Source organism: Phascolarctos cinereus, unplaced genomic scaffold (genome assembly GCF_003287225.1).
Source record: "Phascolarctos cinereus isolate Bilbo 61053 unplaced genomic scaffold, phaCin_HiC Scaffold_1;HRSCAF=81, whole genome shotgun sequence".
In the NCBI taxonomy this organism is placed as follows: Eukaryota; Metazoa; Chordata; class Mammalia; order Diprotodontia; family Phascolarctidae; genus Phascolarctos; species Phascolarctos cinereus.
In genome coordinates, this window is record NW_027555514.1 from 279,698,934 (window position 1) to 279,716,265 (window position 17,332).

Consider the following 17,332-nt stretch of genomic DNA (forward strand, 5'->3'; position numbering starts at 1 on the left):
AGCAGACACTTAATGGTTGATTGCAGGCCTCCCTCCCCTAACCAGAGGGCGCCTGGAGTCCAGATCCCTGGAGCACATTTTAGGATGCTATGCGGACAGGCTGGACGGCACTGGGGGAACAGAGGCCCGCACCCAAAGAACTGACGATCAGAGCCCGAGACCAGTGAAATGAGGCGCTAACTACCACCTCCCTCCCCACCTGCTCTCACACTAATGAGTCCCCACTCCTGCTCCCAGACAAAACAGCTGCCTGGCTGCCAGGACCTGCTTCTTCATGTTCCCTTAATTGATAACGGCGGGAGGAGGCTAAGACTCCAAATATGCTTTAAGATAATGGGCTTGAGGGGCAGCTAGGTGGCAGCTAGGTGGCGCAGTGGATAGAGCACCGGCCCTGAAGTCAGGAGGACCTGAGTTCAAATGTGGCCTCAGACCAAACACTTGACACTTACTAGCTGTGTGACCCTGGGCAAGTCACTTAACTCCAATTGTTTAAAAGCAAAAAAAAAAAAAGTGGGCTTGAGCGGATTCCGGGTCACCCAGGCCAACTTTGGTGTTCTGGTAACTTTGGGACCTGGACACGTGCAGCAAAAGTCCCCTGGAGGGCCTGGATTCAAACCCCACCCTTAGTAAAATGAGGCAGTCAGCCTAGAAGCCTTCTGAGCCTCTGTGCAGAACTCGTTCGGTTCCTCAGGGACCCTGGGACCTCCTCACGCCTCGGGCCAGGCTCTGGGCTCCCTGCTCTAATCTGGGGGAAATGACATCTTTATTTTCACTAACCACGACCTCAAATTTAAAAGGGTGGGGGAAGATCCAGGACAGAGTTCTTCACGCTTTTCTTAAGGATCACAATGTCCCTAAAGCTCCACTCACCTCAGGGTTGCAAGGCAACAAAATGAAGAGGAGAGAAGCAGAAAAGATGGGGAGGGGGGCGGGGCGCAAAGGAAGAGTGTGGTCTAATCTGCCCCTCCCCCCACCCCAAAAGCTTCTTTTCCCTCCCTCCTTCACCTCGTCTCCCCCTCCCCACCCCGGGCTCAGGGAGCCTCCCCCACTACCCACGGCCAGGGAGAGGAGGGAAGGCTGAAGCAAGGCCCCCGGGCGGCCCCCCCCCAACACCCTCTCCCTTCCACACGCCAACACACAAGAACGTACACGGGACGCGTGGTGGACATTCTGCAGCACACGGTGCTCTTTATTGAGACGCACAGCGGCTGCGACATACACTAAGGCACTTCTCTTATATAAAAAATGGGCGGGGCTTGGATTTCTCCGTGACAGCCGCTGGGACCTGACCTCCGAGCTCTTAGGCATGATGTATATAGCTTTATATATTTCATGGTCTGTGGGGCTGATGATTTTTTTTTTAATTTTAAAGTTTTCTTTGCTCATAGGTAGGTAAGTCTGAGTAACGCAGCACGTATGATACAGTTACGAATACAGGTAAATCCAGCAACCAGTGTATGGTGGAGAAAACGCAGACTGCTCCCCTAGAACCGCGGTCCCAGGGGGAAGGCAGTGATCAAGACCTTTCTTTTATTCTTGAGAGAGACAGGACACTGTGCAGGCTAAAGCTCCCCCTTCCCTGGGGGCGGAGAGAAAGGGGGCAGGGGGGGCCTCCGGCCCTCTCCTCCAGCACCGCCGCAGCCAGGCTCGGTAGGAGGTGTCCTTTAACCCTTAAAGCGATTTGGTCCCCAAGAGTTACCAGGAAAAGCCACAGGGAGCTGTGGGCCACCTCCACCTGCCCCCGCCCCCTAGGCCTGCGGGGCCCTGCCAGACAGAGGGGGGACGGAGCGCCCTAAGCCAGTGGGTTCCTCGGGGGTCGGGTGTGGGAGCATGATCATTGCACTTGAACAAGGAAGGGGGCTGATGACTTTGGCAGCGGCTCCTGGAGGCCTCCCGTCTGCAGCCATGGGTCTGGGCTGTGAGGTCACCCAATGTGATTGCCAACAGCAAAGGGGGAGGGGGGAGGGGTGCCAGGGACCGTCCTAGGACTGTCACTATCAAAACTCTGATTTGAAGAAAAACAGATGAATAGAAAATCATCTTCCCTTCCCTCCCCGTCCCCAGCACGCCTGCCTGGCACGTGGGCTCCAGGGGGAGAGCGGCCGCGTCAGGCCAGAGGCCCCAGGCCTGGGCTCTTTGGTATGCGATTCAGGGGAGGAGGAAGAGGAGGAGGAGCAGCAGGAGAGGAAGCCAAGGGCCTGCACCAAGGTACGAGAGGGGGAGGGGAGGAGCAGGACAGGGCACCATCACAGCAGGCTGGGGGGGGGCACAGGGAGGCTCGGCGCCAGCTTGAGTGGTGGCGGGACTTCTATTCAGCAGCCTTGGCATCGCTGGCGTCCGCCTTGCCGTCCACCTCCTCGTCCGAGCACTCTCCGGGGCCTTTGCGGGCCACCCGGCGGGGCACGACAAACGGCAGGTCGCCGCGCCTAGAGGAGGTGCGGGGCATCACCAGGACTGCTCAGGAGCTGGGGGCGACCCCCCCCCCCCGCCCTGGGCCCAGCGGCCTCACCTGAGCTTGTTCTTGAGGGAGCTGACTTCGCGGTTCATGGCGTCGGCCGTCTCCGTGACGTCCTCCAGCTCCCGCTGGAGCTTCCTGCGGGACGCGTTGGCGCGCTGCGCCTCCTCCTCGCCTCCTCCAGCTGCCGCTTCAGCTGCTTCAGCCGCACGGTCACCTTGTCGGCCTGCGAGGACACGGGGCGGTCACGGGGGTCGGGGGTGTGCGGCGGGGGCCGGGGGGGAGGGGGACAGAGGGGCACCCACCTGGTCCTTGTACTGCTCGGCATTGCGCCGCTCGTCGTCCACCTGCAGAATCACGTCCTTGAGCTTCTTCTCAGCCCGCCGCACCTGCTTGCAGGCCGCCTGGCGCTCCCTGTCCCCCCGGAAAGAGAGCCGGTGAGCAAGAAGGCCCGGGCGAGGACCCTCCCCCCTTCCCCCCCCCCCCCGGCTGCCGGCCAGTACTTCGTCTCATTGTCCAGCTGCTCCTCGAGCTGGGCGATCTTGGCCTCCAGTGCGGTGATGGATGCCTTGTACTTGGACTTCACGGTGCCCTCCATCTCCTGCAGTTTCACCTTCAGCTCCTTGTTCTGCCGCTCCAGCTGCTGGCGTGCGTTCTCGTTCTTCTGGCCGTGGCTGCGCTCCATGTTCAGGTCAGTGTTGATCTGGTCAATCTGGAGGCGGGAAGGCGGGTCAGCCCAGAGCGGGCCCTGGGGAGAGGGGGGGGCGAGGAGAGGGGCCCGAGCGGGGCAGATGTGGACCCGGGTGCGGGCACACACCTGGAGGTTGGCTTTCTTGAGCCGGTCATTGACCAGCTCCGTGTTGCTCTGCTCCTCCTCCAGCTCCTCTTCCAGCTGGGCGATGCGGGCCTCCAGGCGCCGCTTCTCCTCCAGGGCCAGCGCTCCTTTGCCGCTGCTGTTGGCAATCTCATCCGCCAGCTCGTCTCTCTCCTGCTGGGCCTGGCGCTTGGCGCGCTCGGCAGCCGCCAGCTCCTCCTGGAGCTGGATCATCTCCGCCTCCATAGATTTGAGTTTCTTCTCGTTCTCCTTGGACTGGGCCAGGATCTCCTCTCGGGAAGCCCGCGTGTCATCCAGCTCGCGCATGTAATCCTTCATCTGGGCCTGTGGGGCAAGGAGGGAGAGGACACTCGGTGCGGGGGCCGTGGCCCGGCGCTAAGCCTGTGGCCCGGTTCTAGGGCAGTGGCCTGGTTCTAAGCCCATGGCCCGGTTCTAGGGCCGTGGCCCAGTGCCAAGCCTGTGGCCCGGTTCTAAGCCCGTGGCCCGGTGCTAGGGCGGCGGCACGGAGCCAGGCCTGGAGCCTCACCTGCAGTTTGCGCAGCTGCTTGATGGCCTCGTCGCGGCTCTTGTTGGCCGAGTCAATGTGGGCCTCCAGGTCCTTCAGGTCCAGCTCCAACTTCTTCCTGGCGGCCACGGCCATGGAGCGCTGCTTCCGCTCGTCCTCCAGCTCAGCCTCCATCTCCCGGACCTTGAGGGGCGCACAGAACAGACGCTGAGACTCCACCTCGCCAGCCGGGCTGCAAGTGCTGCCCACGTCAGGCCCCCGGCAACCTCAGCTCTTGGGGGGAGGATGCCAAGCTGGGAAGTGATGGGGCAGGGCCCCCATCTGCCACAACGGAAAACCTGAGGGATGGGGCCACAAAGAACAAGAAAGGCCTCCAGAAGAGGGGATCTTTGCCAGCGCCTCGCACCTGGCCTGTTACAGGAGGTAGCAGGGCTCTTCCCATTGAATGGGAGGAGAAAGCAAAGACCCCAGAGACCGAGCGCCTCATCCTAGGCCCCCCAGGAAGCTAGAGCAGACGCTGGAATTTGAACCCGGGGCCCAGATTCCAAAATGCCTTTGGATGGGGCAGGGAAGCCTCACCTGTCGGACCAGCTGCTTCTTCTTCTCCTCACTCTGCTCATCGCGACCCTGGAGATCCCGTTCAAACTGGGCCTTGAGCGCCTGCAGGTTGACCTCGAGCCGCAGCTTGGCATCCTCGGTGGCCTGCAGCTCGTCCTCCAGCTCCTCCAGCTGGGTCTTCATCTCCTCCACCTGCTGCTCCAGTGCCCGCTTGGACTTCTCCAGCTCGTGGACCTGCGGGCCAAGGGTGTGGCCTGAGTACCTCCCCGCCCCCAGGAAGCCCACGTCAAGGTGACCAAAGCAGTAAGGGACACCCACTGCTCTCAGGTCACTGACTCAGCTCAGACACATCTGCGCAGTGGTCACCGCTGGGATTCAGCTCTCAGACCGTGGCCCCCAAATCACCGCCCCGCCACTGGCTTCCAGTGCACCATCTGCTCACACCCTGACACTCATTTGGGAGGCGGGATGGGCTGGAATGGTGGGGCTGCGGCAGTCAGACCGAAGCAGAGCCCAAGTCAGGGCCTGGAGGTTTATGACTGCATAGACAGTGACTTCCCCATAGGAAACAGGCCTCCCTACAGCAGAACGGCACAGCACCCTGGCCCCCCGCCGTCATCCCTTCTGTCTGCTGTGGAGCCGGGCCCCGCAGCCCAGCGACTCACGCTCTTGCCGACGTCATCCTTGGAGCTCATCAGGTCCTCCATCTCTGCCCGGAACTGCTTGTTGAGACGCTCCAGCTCGGCCTTCTGCTCGATGGCTTCTTCCAGGGCCCGGGCCAGAGACAAGGCCTTGGTCTCCTTCTCCCGCGCCTCGGCCTCGGCCCGGTCGCGCTCCTCCGCGTACTTGGCCGAGATGGTCTTCTCCTCCGCCAGGAGCTGGGGGAGGAGAGGCCGTCAGCGCCTCGCAGGCCCCAGGTGGACGGTGCCCCCCCTTCCCGCAGGGGGCCGCCACACTCACCTGGTCAAACTTCTTCTGCTTCTTCTCCAGGTTGGAGACGATCTGCCTCTGGTGATCCAGGTCGACGAGGAGGTCATCCAGCTCCTGCTGCAGCCGCGTCTTCGTCTTCTCCAGCTTGTCGTAAGCTGCGGCCTTCTCCTCGTAGCGCTGGCTCACCCCCTCCAGGTCCTTCTGGAGCCTCCTCTTGGCTTCCTCCACTGACTCCAGGCAGCCCACACCATCGTCCATCTTCTTCTTCATGTCGGCCACCTGTGGGCAGGCACACGCACACACGTGTGATCAGCGTGCTCATGCCCATGCTCCGAGGCTGGCCTGCGCCAGGGTTGGGATCACAGCCCCAGGGAAGGCTGAGCCTTCAGGACATCCTGGTCTGTGAAGCCCCGACACAGGGTTCCAGGGCCAAGATTCCTTACAGTCCACATGGCCTGACTCTCACCTAGCACTGAATCTCTTCACCTGAGTCAGGGCTAGAAGGAGCCAGAGACCAACCTTTGCCAATGGCCGAGGGGGCTGAGGCTGGCACTTGCCCGATGTCATTTCTTACCACCTGGTTTCACATCACGGCTGGCCACTAGGGCCAGGGCTAGGGGGCTGGTGCATAATGGAAAGCTGGCTTCTTTCTCCCTGGGCACAGGGCAGTCCCTTTTCTAACTTTAGAAACAAACCAACAAAATCCCACCCAGTCCAAGACAAGGGTGATGGCAGCTCTCAGGCCCTCCCAAGGGGAGAAGCGGGCCTCTTAGAGCTGGCTCCTGGGGGGCAGGGACCTATGGTTTACAGGTCAACAGGCTCCCCTTGGGGTGGGCGATGGGGGCTGGGAAGACAATCACAGCTCCATGGGGGAGCAGAGGGTGGCAGGTCTCCCCGGACCCTTGCCCTCCCTCCTCTGGCCTTGGCATCCTATACCTGGGCATGGAGGGTGGCGATTTGCTTTTCCAGGCTCCTCTTGGCCTCTTCTTCCTCCTCCAGCTGCTCCCTCAGGGTGCCCTTCTCATCCTCCGTCTGCTTCAGTTTGGTACTCAGGCTCAGCTTCTGACGAGTCTCCTCCTGCAGCAGCTCCTATAGACATGGAGAGACAGGCCACAGTGGCTCCCATGCTCTGCTCTCCATGATAAATCTGCACTCAGGGGAAGTTCACTGGCAGGGAGAGGGCCAGAGCTAGGGTTTCAGTAGGGAGGCAGATCAGCACCTGCTCCCCATTTTATCTGGGCACCGAGAGCTTCATGGATCTGCCCTCCAGGGCCCCATGGCCTAGAGCTCTCCAGGCAGCCAGTCAAGGTGACCTCCAAGTGACCTGGTGAGGAGAAAGGACAGGCCCTGCCCCAGCCCTGCCTCCCCCCCTCATCAGGTGGGAAGTGAGGATGTCGAGGGCATGCGCGTGAGCCCGCCCCCCCACTCACCTGTGTGTCTTGAAGCTGAGACTCCAAAGCAGAGAAGTCTTTGGCCAGCTTGCTGGACTTGCTGTCAGACTGATTAAGGAGGCCCGTGATGTTGTCCAGCTCAACCTGCCATGCAAGAGAAGGTGCCCAGTGAGTGCCCAGCCCAGTCACCCAGCACAAATGCCAGGAACAAAACCTCCCAAAGGCAACGCTCTCCTTGAGGGCCACCAGCGGGTCAAAGCAAAGTGCCCACCAAAGGCCATTCCAAGTTCCTTTAATATCCCACGTGTTTGGATGTGGCCAATGTAGAAATGAGCTGTGCCTCAGTATGCCCATTTGTCACAGGGGCCTTGCTTTTCTTTTCTTTCCCCACCGGAGAAAAAAGTTCCTTCACAGGGGTGGGAGGGAGAAGAGTCACATCCTGGAGCTCCCCTGGGGGACAGGAGTCCTAGGATATAAACTCCCTATCTCGATGCCCCGGGTGACATATAGCCAGGATGTGTCAGAAGTGGGATTTGAGGCCGGCCTAACACCAAACACAGCATAACCAGCGTTTATTGTGCATCTGCTCTGTGCCTGGCACTGTCCCTACCCTCCAGGGGTACAGTTTGCTCACGGCTGAGCACCCCCAAAGTACAAGCTAGTGTGCAGGACAGGACAACTTGGGAAATTAAGAAAGCCCTCTAAAAGGCAAGGATGGAGAGCATTCCGGCCTGGATCAGCCTGGCCCTGCATATCACGCTCACTCCTGAGCTGCAGGAGACCAGGGGTGGGGGTGGTGGCCGGCCTTCAGTGCCAAGCATGGGTATCTGTCTCTTCCCTGAGTCGTAAGAGGAAGTCACTGATAGGCAGAACCAGGCATTAGGAACTGCCTTTTGGCAACTGCATGGGATGGTGTGAGACGAAGAGAATGAGAAGGCCCTGAAATAAGGTGAGGGCAGGGCACACTGGACAGAGTGGGAAGGAACTTGCCAGCTAGAGGGGTGGGCAGAGTGAGGGGTGGATGGGGTGGGGTAAGAAGCAGGCAGCCACAGATGTGGGACAAGTCCATCTAGGAGTCACCAGCACAGAGATTAGAGGTCGCAGAGAGAGGTAAGGGCCCCAGAGAGGCTTGGGGGACACCCATATGTTGGGGCAGGAAGGGAGTGCTCGGCAGAGCCAAAAGACAAGGAAAGGCCTCTGAATTTAGGAAAAAAGGGATGATGGTGACCTTGGAGCAGTCTCAGTGTGAGGAAAAGGGTAAAGAGCTTTTTCCTGGAGACACAGAAGCACAGCTTGAAGGGAGGCGGAGGGAGGTGAACGTGTTTGCAAAGGGCAGTGAGGGAGGCTGAGAATCGGGCAGGCCGAGGGCAAGGAGCAGAGCCGGGCCCCCACTGGCCCCGGGGGGCAGACCCACCTGCAGCTTGGTGACCTTGTCGGCCAGCTCCGTCCGCACCCGCTCGCCTTCGGTGAGCTTCACCTGCAGCTCCTGGAGCTGCGTCTCCACCTTCTTACGCTTGTGCTCTGAGTCCCCTTTGCCCTGCAGAAGGGCCTTCACCTCGTTGGAGAGCTCCGCCCGCTCATTCTCCAGTGCCTGCTTGGCTTTCTCCAGGTTGGCTTTTACCTGGGGAGGGCAGGAGAAGAGTCAGGAGGATGGATGGGCTGCCTGGAGGGCGGCAGGCCTGAAGTGCTCCAAAAGCCTTCCTGAATAAACGTGGTGCAATCAGAGCACTGAAGGGCTTCCAAGGCCTCACGAGAGGCTGACCACCATGGGTGCCCACCCTCCCTGAGCAGGGCCCAGCACAGCAGGCGCCCAGTTTTCAGCTGAATCTCACTCCAGGAAGGCTGCCCTCCCATCTGAGGCCCCTGGTGCCACCCTGCGGAGCCACCTTTAAATACAGCCAGCAGGGCAGTGGGAGGGAGCACTGCTCTGTCTGGAAGCACAGGCCGGGGCACCGACGCGGCCCTGACCTCACCTCCCTGGGACCCTGGTTTCTCATAGGTAAGGTATGGGGGATCTAAGGTGCACCCAGCCGCCCAGAATCCTCATACCCGTTTGGTTTGCTCCAGCTGCTCGGCCAGCTCCTCCACGGCCTGGGAGTGTTTCTGCCTCATCTCCTGGATCTGGGCCTCGTGGGTCTTTGCCTCATCATCAAGGGTCTTCTTCAGAATGTTTACTTCCTGTTCCCGCTTTGACCTGGGCAGAGAAAGGTCCGTCCCATTATTGTCTCTTCCTAAGGAAGACCTGTAGAGGGGACCCCTGCTGCCCTGGACGCCCCTCCCACGCCCCAGCGCACACTCGCTGACATGTGGGAGGCACCGCCTGGCCTTAGCGAGCACAGAGCTAAGACCACTCTGCCCACCTGAGCTCCTGTTGGGCGGCGGTGGAATCCAGGGTGTCCTCCAGCTCAGTTTTCAGAGCCTCCAACTCCTCGCCCAGATCCCGCTTCTGTTTCTCAGCCTTGTTCCGGGAAGCCCGCTCGGACTCCAGGTCTTCCTGCAGCTCAGAGATCTGGGATTCCAGCTCGCGGATCTTCTTCAGGGCCAGATTCTTCTGGGCCGCCTCCTCCTCCACTCTGCAAGAGAGCAGGGCAGCAGCACGTCAGGGCCGGGGCACCCTTCTGCTGCAGGAGCCCCCGGGAGAGGCCTGGTCACACCTCAATAAGACAGCCCCAAGACACCACAGTGAGATGGCAGAGACCAGCATCCACTTCATGCTCCAAAGACAGACCCCCAATTTCAGGGCTGGGACTCAGCCTTTCCTACATAAAGGCTAGCCTTGGCACCCTGTGCCATTCCCCTTCCCCTGACCCAGCCACTCTGTCCTGGCCAACAAGACTCCCCTTACCCACACTGGTCCGATCCTCTTGTCTCTGGGTCTAAAAGGACCCCCTCCCCCCAGCGTCCCGCGTCTGCCTGCTTGATTCCCCTCCTCCTTCCTTTCTGGTCCAACTCGGGGGTGCCTTCCTCCTCCTCTGAGGCCTCTCCTCCTCCTCCTCCTCAGTCCCTTGTAATCGCTATTTAGGGCCACTTGCTGACTGTACTTCAATCTACAGTACAGCCCGGGGACAAGGCTCTGTGGGGCTGCCGCGTGCACTCGAGCTTCACCTGGCCAGGGCAGCCTGGAGCTCCTCTTCCTTCTTGGCCAGCTGCATCTTGAGCTCTGCGATCTGCGCCTGCAGCTCTGCGATCTGGTCGTTCAAGTCCGTGGAATCTCCCTCCAGCTTCCGCCGGGTCTTCTCCAGCTCCTGCCGTTGCTTCTCCTCTCTGCGCAGGCGTTCTGAGGAGCGAGGAGAGGGACCGACGGCTCATTCTGGGACGCTCCAACCCGAGACCGCAGGCCACGAGGCTCATGGCCAAAGAGGCGCGTGCCTGGCAGGCTCTGGGGGGGCCCAGACAGGACCCTCAGGCAGAAAACAGCCCCCTCCTGACCCTCATGAAAACCACAGAGCAGCCCTGTGTGTTGGACAGGATGATACGAATGCTCGTGCTCAGGGGGTGTTTTAACACGGCTGCCAGGGAGGGCGAGTATCATTATTTCTAATTTACAAATTAGGAAACAAAGACCCCAGTGGGTTAGGGGACCACCCCACCAGGGAGAGAAGGTGTGAGGTGACGTCTTCTGCTCTCCATCTCCACCACCGCCTCTTCTGCTCCAGGAGCAAAGGACTCTCAGAGGGAGGACACAAGGCCCGGTTGCCCGGATGACCGCACCCCCAGCTCCTCCTGGACTCACCTTCCAGGTCCGTGATCATGGCCTCATGCTTGTTCCTCAGCTTGGCCAGACTCTTGGACTTCTCCTCCTCTTCTGTGAGGTTGGTGGTGAACTCCGAGATTCTGTCCTCCAACAGCTTCTTCTCCTGCAAAGGGCCACATGGAAGCATGGGCTCACTGCAGAACCACCTTGGGCCAAAGCCTGTGAGCCACCATATTCTAGGCCTCAGAATTCCTGGAGGAAACCTGCCCAGTGAGGCCCAAGGCACAGGGGAGTCCAGGCCTCCCAGGAGGGGAGCACCTTTCTCTGGAAGGCCCCCAGAGCTCCTGGCTCTGCCCACGGCAGCAGCAGAACAAGGCTAAGCCCTTTCACGTAGCTGAAGGTGGCTGTCCAGCGCAGGCCAGCCCAGTTTCCCCTTCTCCTCCTGAGCCATGCGCACAGCAGGCCCCCAGCCCTGACCATGCTGCTCCAGCTGGGTGGGGCTGGGGCTCTGCTGGCTACAGAACCACTCCCGTCTCATGGACTAAGTGAGGCCTTAATTGTCCTCTCTGTGCAATGGGTCCGTCTCACGCTTGTCTTCAGAGACCACCCCTGGACCAGCCACTAGGTCAGTCCTGCAGCGACGGCCACAGCCCGCCTCCCCGTCTCCTAGCACTACTCAGGCACAGCGCTGGGCCGCTCACCTTGGCGAGTTTGCAGTTCTGGTCTTCTAGGATGATCTGATCTTCTTCGAGCTTCTTCAGCTTGGCTTCTGTGGTCACCTTCTCCAGCTGCAGCTTCTGCCTCGCACTCTCCTCTTCCTCCAGCTGCTCCTCTAGTTCCTGCAAAGAGCCCCAGGATGAAGTGAAGGAAGCACCAGCCCAGGGGCTTCATGGCCAGGAGCTGTCCTGGCTTTGGGACAAGAGGCCTGGCATGAGCTCACAGAGCCTTCTTCTGAAGGGACCCAGAGCAGAAGGCCCAAGACTCTGGCTTGCTGAGCTGACCTGCCAGATTATGAGAAGTGACCCCTTGTAAAAGAGTCCAGACTCTCCCCCACCTTCACTGGGAGGTTCATCTAACAGGTCTCTTTTCTCTTCCTCTTTTTAAAAAAAATCCCCCTCATGAATGACAAGGACCGTCCTCTTAGGACCTGCTGGGTGGGAGTACAGCTTTGCTGCTGTCTTACTGCCTCTTTGGGCAAATCCCTTTCCCTCTCAGAAGCTCAGTTTCCTTCCCTGTAAAACAAGGGGGAAGGGCTTCGGATGGCCTCCAAGGTCCCTCTCGGCTTTGGCACTCTATGACCTAATGTCACAGCCCAGGGTTCAATGACAAATACACACTTGAATGTTAGCCATCATCCTAAGTGTCACCAGGTCCCTCTCGTTCGTTCCTTCTTCCCAATGGAAGTTCCTTGCGGGCAGGGACAGTTCACACTCTTCGTTGTGTGTGTCTGGCGTGCAGTAGGTGTTCACACGCACTGGGCACGCCCCCCCCCCGGGCTCCCTCACCTGGATGTTCTGCTGCATCTTCTTCTTCTCCGTCTGCAGGTGCTGGCAGCGCTCCTCTTCCTCCTCCACGCGGGCCTCCAAGTCGTGACAGATCTCCTCCAGCTCCTGCTTCTTGGCCGTCAGGCGGGCCCGCAGCTCCTCGGCCTCGGCACACAGCTCCGTCTCGGCCTGAAGCTGCTCCTGGAGCTGAAGCTTCTCCGCCATCAGCTGCCAAGACATGCGCCCCCATGTCACCCCCAGAAACCGACCCCAAGTTGTCCCACATCAGCTCCCCACAGTGGCTGCGAGGGAGCTGCCCGGAGCACTGGCCGCAGGGCCCAGGCATCAGCGAGGGGAGGCTGACCAAGAGGAAGGACGACGCCCGAGAGGGGGCCGTCACCAGGCGCCCCCCGGGAGTGTGGGGTGTCTGGAATGCCTGGCAGAGAAGATCTAACTTGCCTGAAGAGAGCCAACGTATCAGGATTAAAAGGGAAACTGCTCACCGGGGAAAATATCAGAGTGGGAAAGAGTTGGACACTGAGGAGGCACGGCACAACGGACTAGCCGGGCAGAGCGTACAAACAGGCCAGTCTGCTGGGGGAAGTGCATCGGGCCATCTCGTCTCTAATCAAGGTGACATGCAGGAGGCCCCCTCCCAGAGGCTCTGCAAGCGCGCCCACCTGAGACTGCAGGGTCTCCATCTCCGTGAGTCGGTTCTCTGCAGCCAGCTGCTTCTCCTTCACTTTGACCAGCTCCTCCTCCTTGGCCATCATCTCCTCCTCCTGTCTGCTGACTTGCAGCAGGGGCTTGACCTAAAGAGAGTCAAATCAGAAGGGACCGAATGAGACTCAAAGGATGGGGTGCACCCTCACTCCTGGAGATATATCACTGGGACGCTTCTGTCACCCAAGAAGCAGCGTGGCCACTGTGTGTGTGTCGCCGTGTGGCCGGGCACACAGCAGGTAACCGGGCCCACCCGAATACTGGAGGAACCAATGAGGAAGGGCTAGGAACGCGTCTCCCAGCATCCACCAGGGAGGATCACTGAGCCCAGGCTGGGCCAGTGCCCACATGCCCACAACCCCCACCTTGGTGAAGAGGCGCCACCACTGCCAGTTGCGGAGCTTCAAGTAGGCTGCACAGTTGCGCTGGAGGACTTTCATGGCTGTGAGCTGCTGCTGTCGCTTGGCGAAGGCCCTATGCAGAGGAGAACAGAGTGAGGCCGGCCCCTCATGGCACCCACCGGCTCTGAGCTTCCTCCCTTACTGATGAACTTGGGGCCAGCACGGCAGGACGGCCTCAGCCTCTGTGTGACCGACTGTCCAACACAGGACACAGAAAGGGCCCACCCAGCTCTGACTCCACCGTATAGCATCACTCCTAACTGGGTCTAAGATCAGTGGACTTCTCATCCCACCAGGAGCTCTAATGGTAGCTATGTGGCACGGCCCCTCAGAAGGGGTTTGTCCCATGCTTGGAGACCTCCCGGAGCCTTTCGAGCCTCTTTCCCAACCTGCCCATCCTACTGATTGGGCTTTGCTTTGAGTAAAAATTCTTCCCCAACTTGTTTTTGAAAATGAACGTGGCCCCAACAGCAGCAAGTCACATGGCAGTAAAACCCGGAGCCCCCCCAAGTCAAGTCCTGCCAGTCGCCACACTACACTAACCCCCATCAGCCAGAGTCCCCGCACGCCCCTCCCTGCCTGGAGCTAAGCCAAGCCTGCTCCCCTTCAGCAGGCCGCTCCTGTCCCAAAGGCCTCGGACCCACCTCGGGCAGCGGGGAGGGAGGGAGGGACCAGCCCGGGGCCCACTTACTTCCTGGCCAGGTAGCCCCTGCAGCACGCCTGGAAGCCTATGATGACGTCTGTGATCTTCAGGTCTCTCTCCTCCTCCAGGTGGGCGAGCACCCCAGCTCGGAAGAAGACTTTGCTCTGCCCAATGCGGTACAGATTGCTGTCCAGTTCCAAAGCTTTGATCTAAACAAGAGAAGAACACACTTCACTCCAGGGCCAGGCTTCCAGAGGCCTGGCGCCCAACTCACCAGGCACGCCTATCCAAGGGCCCCCTTCTCCTCCCTTGACTCCCCAAAGCTAAGAGAGCAGGCCAAGGAGCAGAGAATGGGGGAAAGGCACGGCTAGTCCGGGGTAGGGGGCACATGAGCAAGGGTGAGAATGATGGCAGAGGCCGCAGGGAAATCTCTACCTTCCCTCGCACCTGAGGACACTTCTGCCCAATTCAAAGCTGCAGTCAGACCCTGGAAGTCCTGTTGATGGCCCAGAGAGGGAACAGGGCAGTGGCAGGCAGCCCACGCTACGGGCCGTCTCGCTGGCATTCTGCCAGCTAACTGGAGGGCACCTCCTCCTCCTCTTCTTCATCCCCTCGTGTCTTCCCTTTTCTGTAGCCCTTATTGTAGCCATGACCACACCCTTTACTGACACCACTTAGTTCTCAAGTAACTTGTCAGTCTGGGATGGGAGGGCAAGAAGAAGAGGAGGCAGGAAAGGAAGGAAGGAAGGAAGGAAGGAAGGAAGGAAGGAAGGAAGGAAGGCAGGCAGGCAGGCAGGCTGGGACGGAGTGTTCCAGTCCCATCCTGCTGCCCAAGATCATTTCCCTGGTCATTTGACTTCCCCTATCTGTAATATGGGGACAATTACATGCCCAGCCTTCTCTGCAGGCTTTAGTTGACATCCAAGGAGTCCCTTCCTTTGAGAGGAGAGAACTGAGGGGAAGCACTTGCCCCTGGTCCCACAGGCAGGGCCAGAGGCACGATTTCGAACTAGGTCCTCTGACTCCATAACTGCTTCTTCTGCTTTCCCTCCAATGAGAATATCCACAGGTATGAAAAGACCATACACACATAAGAAGCCCCTGTAGCAGCTCTGGCAGCAGCAGCAATAGCCAGACGAGTACTTGGGGGGGGGGGGAGGTGGTGTGGATTCAAATCCCAGCCACTACTCTTGGATGTCCTTGATCTCAAGGGTCCTCCTCTCAGTCTAGGGGATCTCCAAAGCTGCTGCCCAGCTCAGGATCTCCTGAGTCACAGGTCACACTCTGTGTGGTGCTCCCAGGAGGGTACAGCATGAGAAACGGGCATGGTCTGACTGGCATTCTGAGCACACCGGCTGCAGAGAGGGTGGAGGAGGAAGGGGAGGAGGAATTAGCAGCCTGGCTTACCATCAACACACACGCCTGTTTTCCATCCATGAAGCCCTTAGGGATGGAATTTGGAGTCAGGATCTCATATCTGAAGGAGAAGAAAGACACATTAGCCCTGATGATCAATAACGTTCACGTTCATTTCTAACGCATTCCATAAGAGACTTGTGAAAAGCACAGAAGAGTGTGAGAAACACATGCGAAATGGACATCGTTTTCCAAACTGTAGCAAAGGAATTTTTTTTTTAATCTCCCAATGAAAAAAGAGAAGCAGAAGAGGTCAGGTAAGAGGATATATGGCAGATGCTTCACCTGAGATTCAAGAGCTCAGGGTAGGAATGGTGAGTGACCTTCCCCATTACAGGCCAGGGACCGCGTCCAAGAGCTAAGCCGTCAAAGGATGTAAGCAAACAGTTCTCAAAAAAACTTCCCAAGTATTCACAAGCCCACAAAAGAATGTTCCAAAACACTAGTCATAAAACAAACACAGATCCTTTGTGTGTGAGGTCTCATCTCACACTCTGCAATCTGGCAAAAATTACCAGCCCCCCCAAAATGACAACAGTCAGTGCTGCACACTAATACATTATTGGTGGAGCTGTGAAGTGGTAAAATCATTTTGGAGAGCCATTTGGAATGATAACAATAAAGTGACTAATGTCCACACTCTGAACCTGAGACTCTACTATTGGGCTTAAACAATGATGAGGAAAAAGGGAAGTCCCCATACGCTTCCAAGATATTTATGGCAGCACTTTTTGGGATAGCTAAGAACTGGAAACAAAGTAGATGCCCATCAGTGGGGGAACGGCCAAACAAACTGGCACGCGCACGTAACGGATTATTATGATGCCGTAAAAGTGACACGTGCGATGAAAACAGAGAAGCCTGAGAAGATCTACATGAACTGATGCGGAATGAAATCAGCAGAGCCAAGGAAGCAACAAAAACAGTAACCACAACAACGCAAATGGAAAGAACAATGATGGACCAAAAAGTAAAAAGGCTAGAAAGAGGAGACAGGACCACAGGGGTCACACAGCGCACATCTGTGGACTTTTTCGTGTGTTAATCAACTGAACTCATCACTTGGGCTGACTCTTCTCACTCTTTAAGTACTGTTAAATGCTGTACACGAGGAGGAGAATTATGACAGTGTCAGAAGCAGAGAACTATCAACAAATTTTTTTTAAAGTAGTGCTGGAAGAGGGGCAGTGTTTCCACTGCCGCCAGAGATGCCAGGGAGCAAGGCTCCTCAACATGACTGGGGCATCAACCCTGTCTCAGGGGCACAGATCAGGAGGCACTGCCATGTCTGCCTCTGAGTCTCACATCTCTGGGCTGACCCTCCCAGGGATATTTTACAGTCCCATAACAAGTGCCTTGACTTCACGAGTAAAATATAAAAAGGACGTGTAAATCACAGACCCCGGCTCTGCCAGGAAATGAAGGATGGCCCCCAGGAGATGCTGATCCGAACTGACCTCTGCCGGAACTCCTGGAAGACGACCCTGTTGGGGAAGCCCTGTCGACAGATGCGGATTCCCTCCAACACGCCATTGCAGCGCAGCTGGTCCAAGACAAGGTGAGGGTCTAGTTTGCCGGCCTGGAAAAGGAAAAGACATGGTGGTGTTCCCTTGCCAAGGGTGCCCTCAGGCTGGCAACGGGATGCCCCACATGCAGGGCTCAGAAGTTATATCACTTGGCTGGAGAAGGAACAGAACCAATAGGTTACAGTCCAGCATCTCCACCAAGAACCAAGGGGAGCCTCCCAAAGGGTCTGCAGAGGAAGACCTGGAAAGGGGATTCAGGAGGAATAAAACGGCACAAAGATTCTGCCTCCTAACCAAGGCCATGCTCTCGTCTTCTTTTTACCTTCTTCTCATGGTTGGGGATGATGCAGCGGACAAAGTTGGGGTTGGTGTTCCTCAGGGTGGCCATCAGCTTGGAGAGCTGCTCCTTATAGAGCTGTCCAACTGTTCGGAACATGCCCTTCCTGGTCTTAAAGGCGCCTGGCAGAGCCGTTTCAGACATGCCGGCCACCTGGTCAAGGCCAATGATGCGATCGACTGCAGAGAGCACACAAGGGGAGATTAACAACCAACCGAGAGAAGCAGGAGGAGAAGCAGACACCCGACATTAGGCCTGAAGAGGATGGACAGCAGGAAGCAGCCATGCTCCTCTGGCTTTGTCTCTACACAGATCTTCCAGACCAATTGTGAATTCCTGTGACCTGGTCTTTGGGCAAAAAGCCCTGGAGAGTGATCACCAGTCCTCATCCTCTTCCAGATTAATTCATCCCAACTGGTGTAAGAGACACTCCA

General features: G+C 58.2%; 1 protein-coding gene across 1 annotated transcript in view; it reads right to left on the reverse strand.

Annotated features, from left to right (window-relative positions):
• Positions 1–1,164: 1,164 nt before the first annotated feature.
• Positions 1,165–17,332, reverse strand: part of MYH9 (myosin heavy chain 9) — an 80,756-nt gene continuing 64,588 nt past the window's right edge. The window contains 25 exon segments of the mRNA XM_020982493.2: positions 1,165–2,426; positions 2,510–2,630; positions 2,633–2,681; positions 2,761–2,869; positions 2,959–3,167; positions 3,273–3,614; positions 3,817–3,978; positions 4,375–4,587; positions 5,019–5,231; positions 5,314–5,562; positions 6,220–6,372; positions 6,714–6,818; positions 8,089–8,295; positions 8,724–8,868; positions 9,035–9,247; positions 9,780–9,951; positions 10,408–10,531; positions 11,070–11,207; positions 11,874–12,080; positions 12,533–12,664; positions 12,941–13,049; positions 13,668–13,828; positions 15,027–15,096; positions 16,493–16,614; positions 16,884–17,077. Of these exon segments, the coding sequence (XP_020838152.1) occupies positions 2,309–2,426; positions 2,510–2,630; positions 2,633–2,681; positions 2,761–2,869; positions 2,959–3,167; positions 3,273–3,614; positions 3,817–3,978; positions 4,375–4,587; positions 5,019–5,231; positions 5,314–5,562; positions 6,220–6,372; positions 6,714–6,818; positions 8,089–8,295; positions 8,724–8,868; positions 9,035–9,247; positions 9,780–9,951; positions 10,408–10,531; positions 11,070–11,207; positions 11,874–12,080; positions 12,533–12,664; positions 12,941–13,049; positions 13,668–13,828; positions 15,027–15,096; positions 16,493–16,614; positions 16,884–17,077 (4,037 nt within the window). The 3' untranslated portion in view covers positions 1,165–2,308.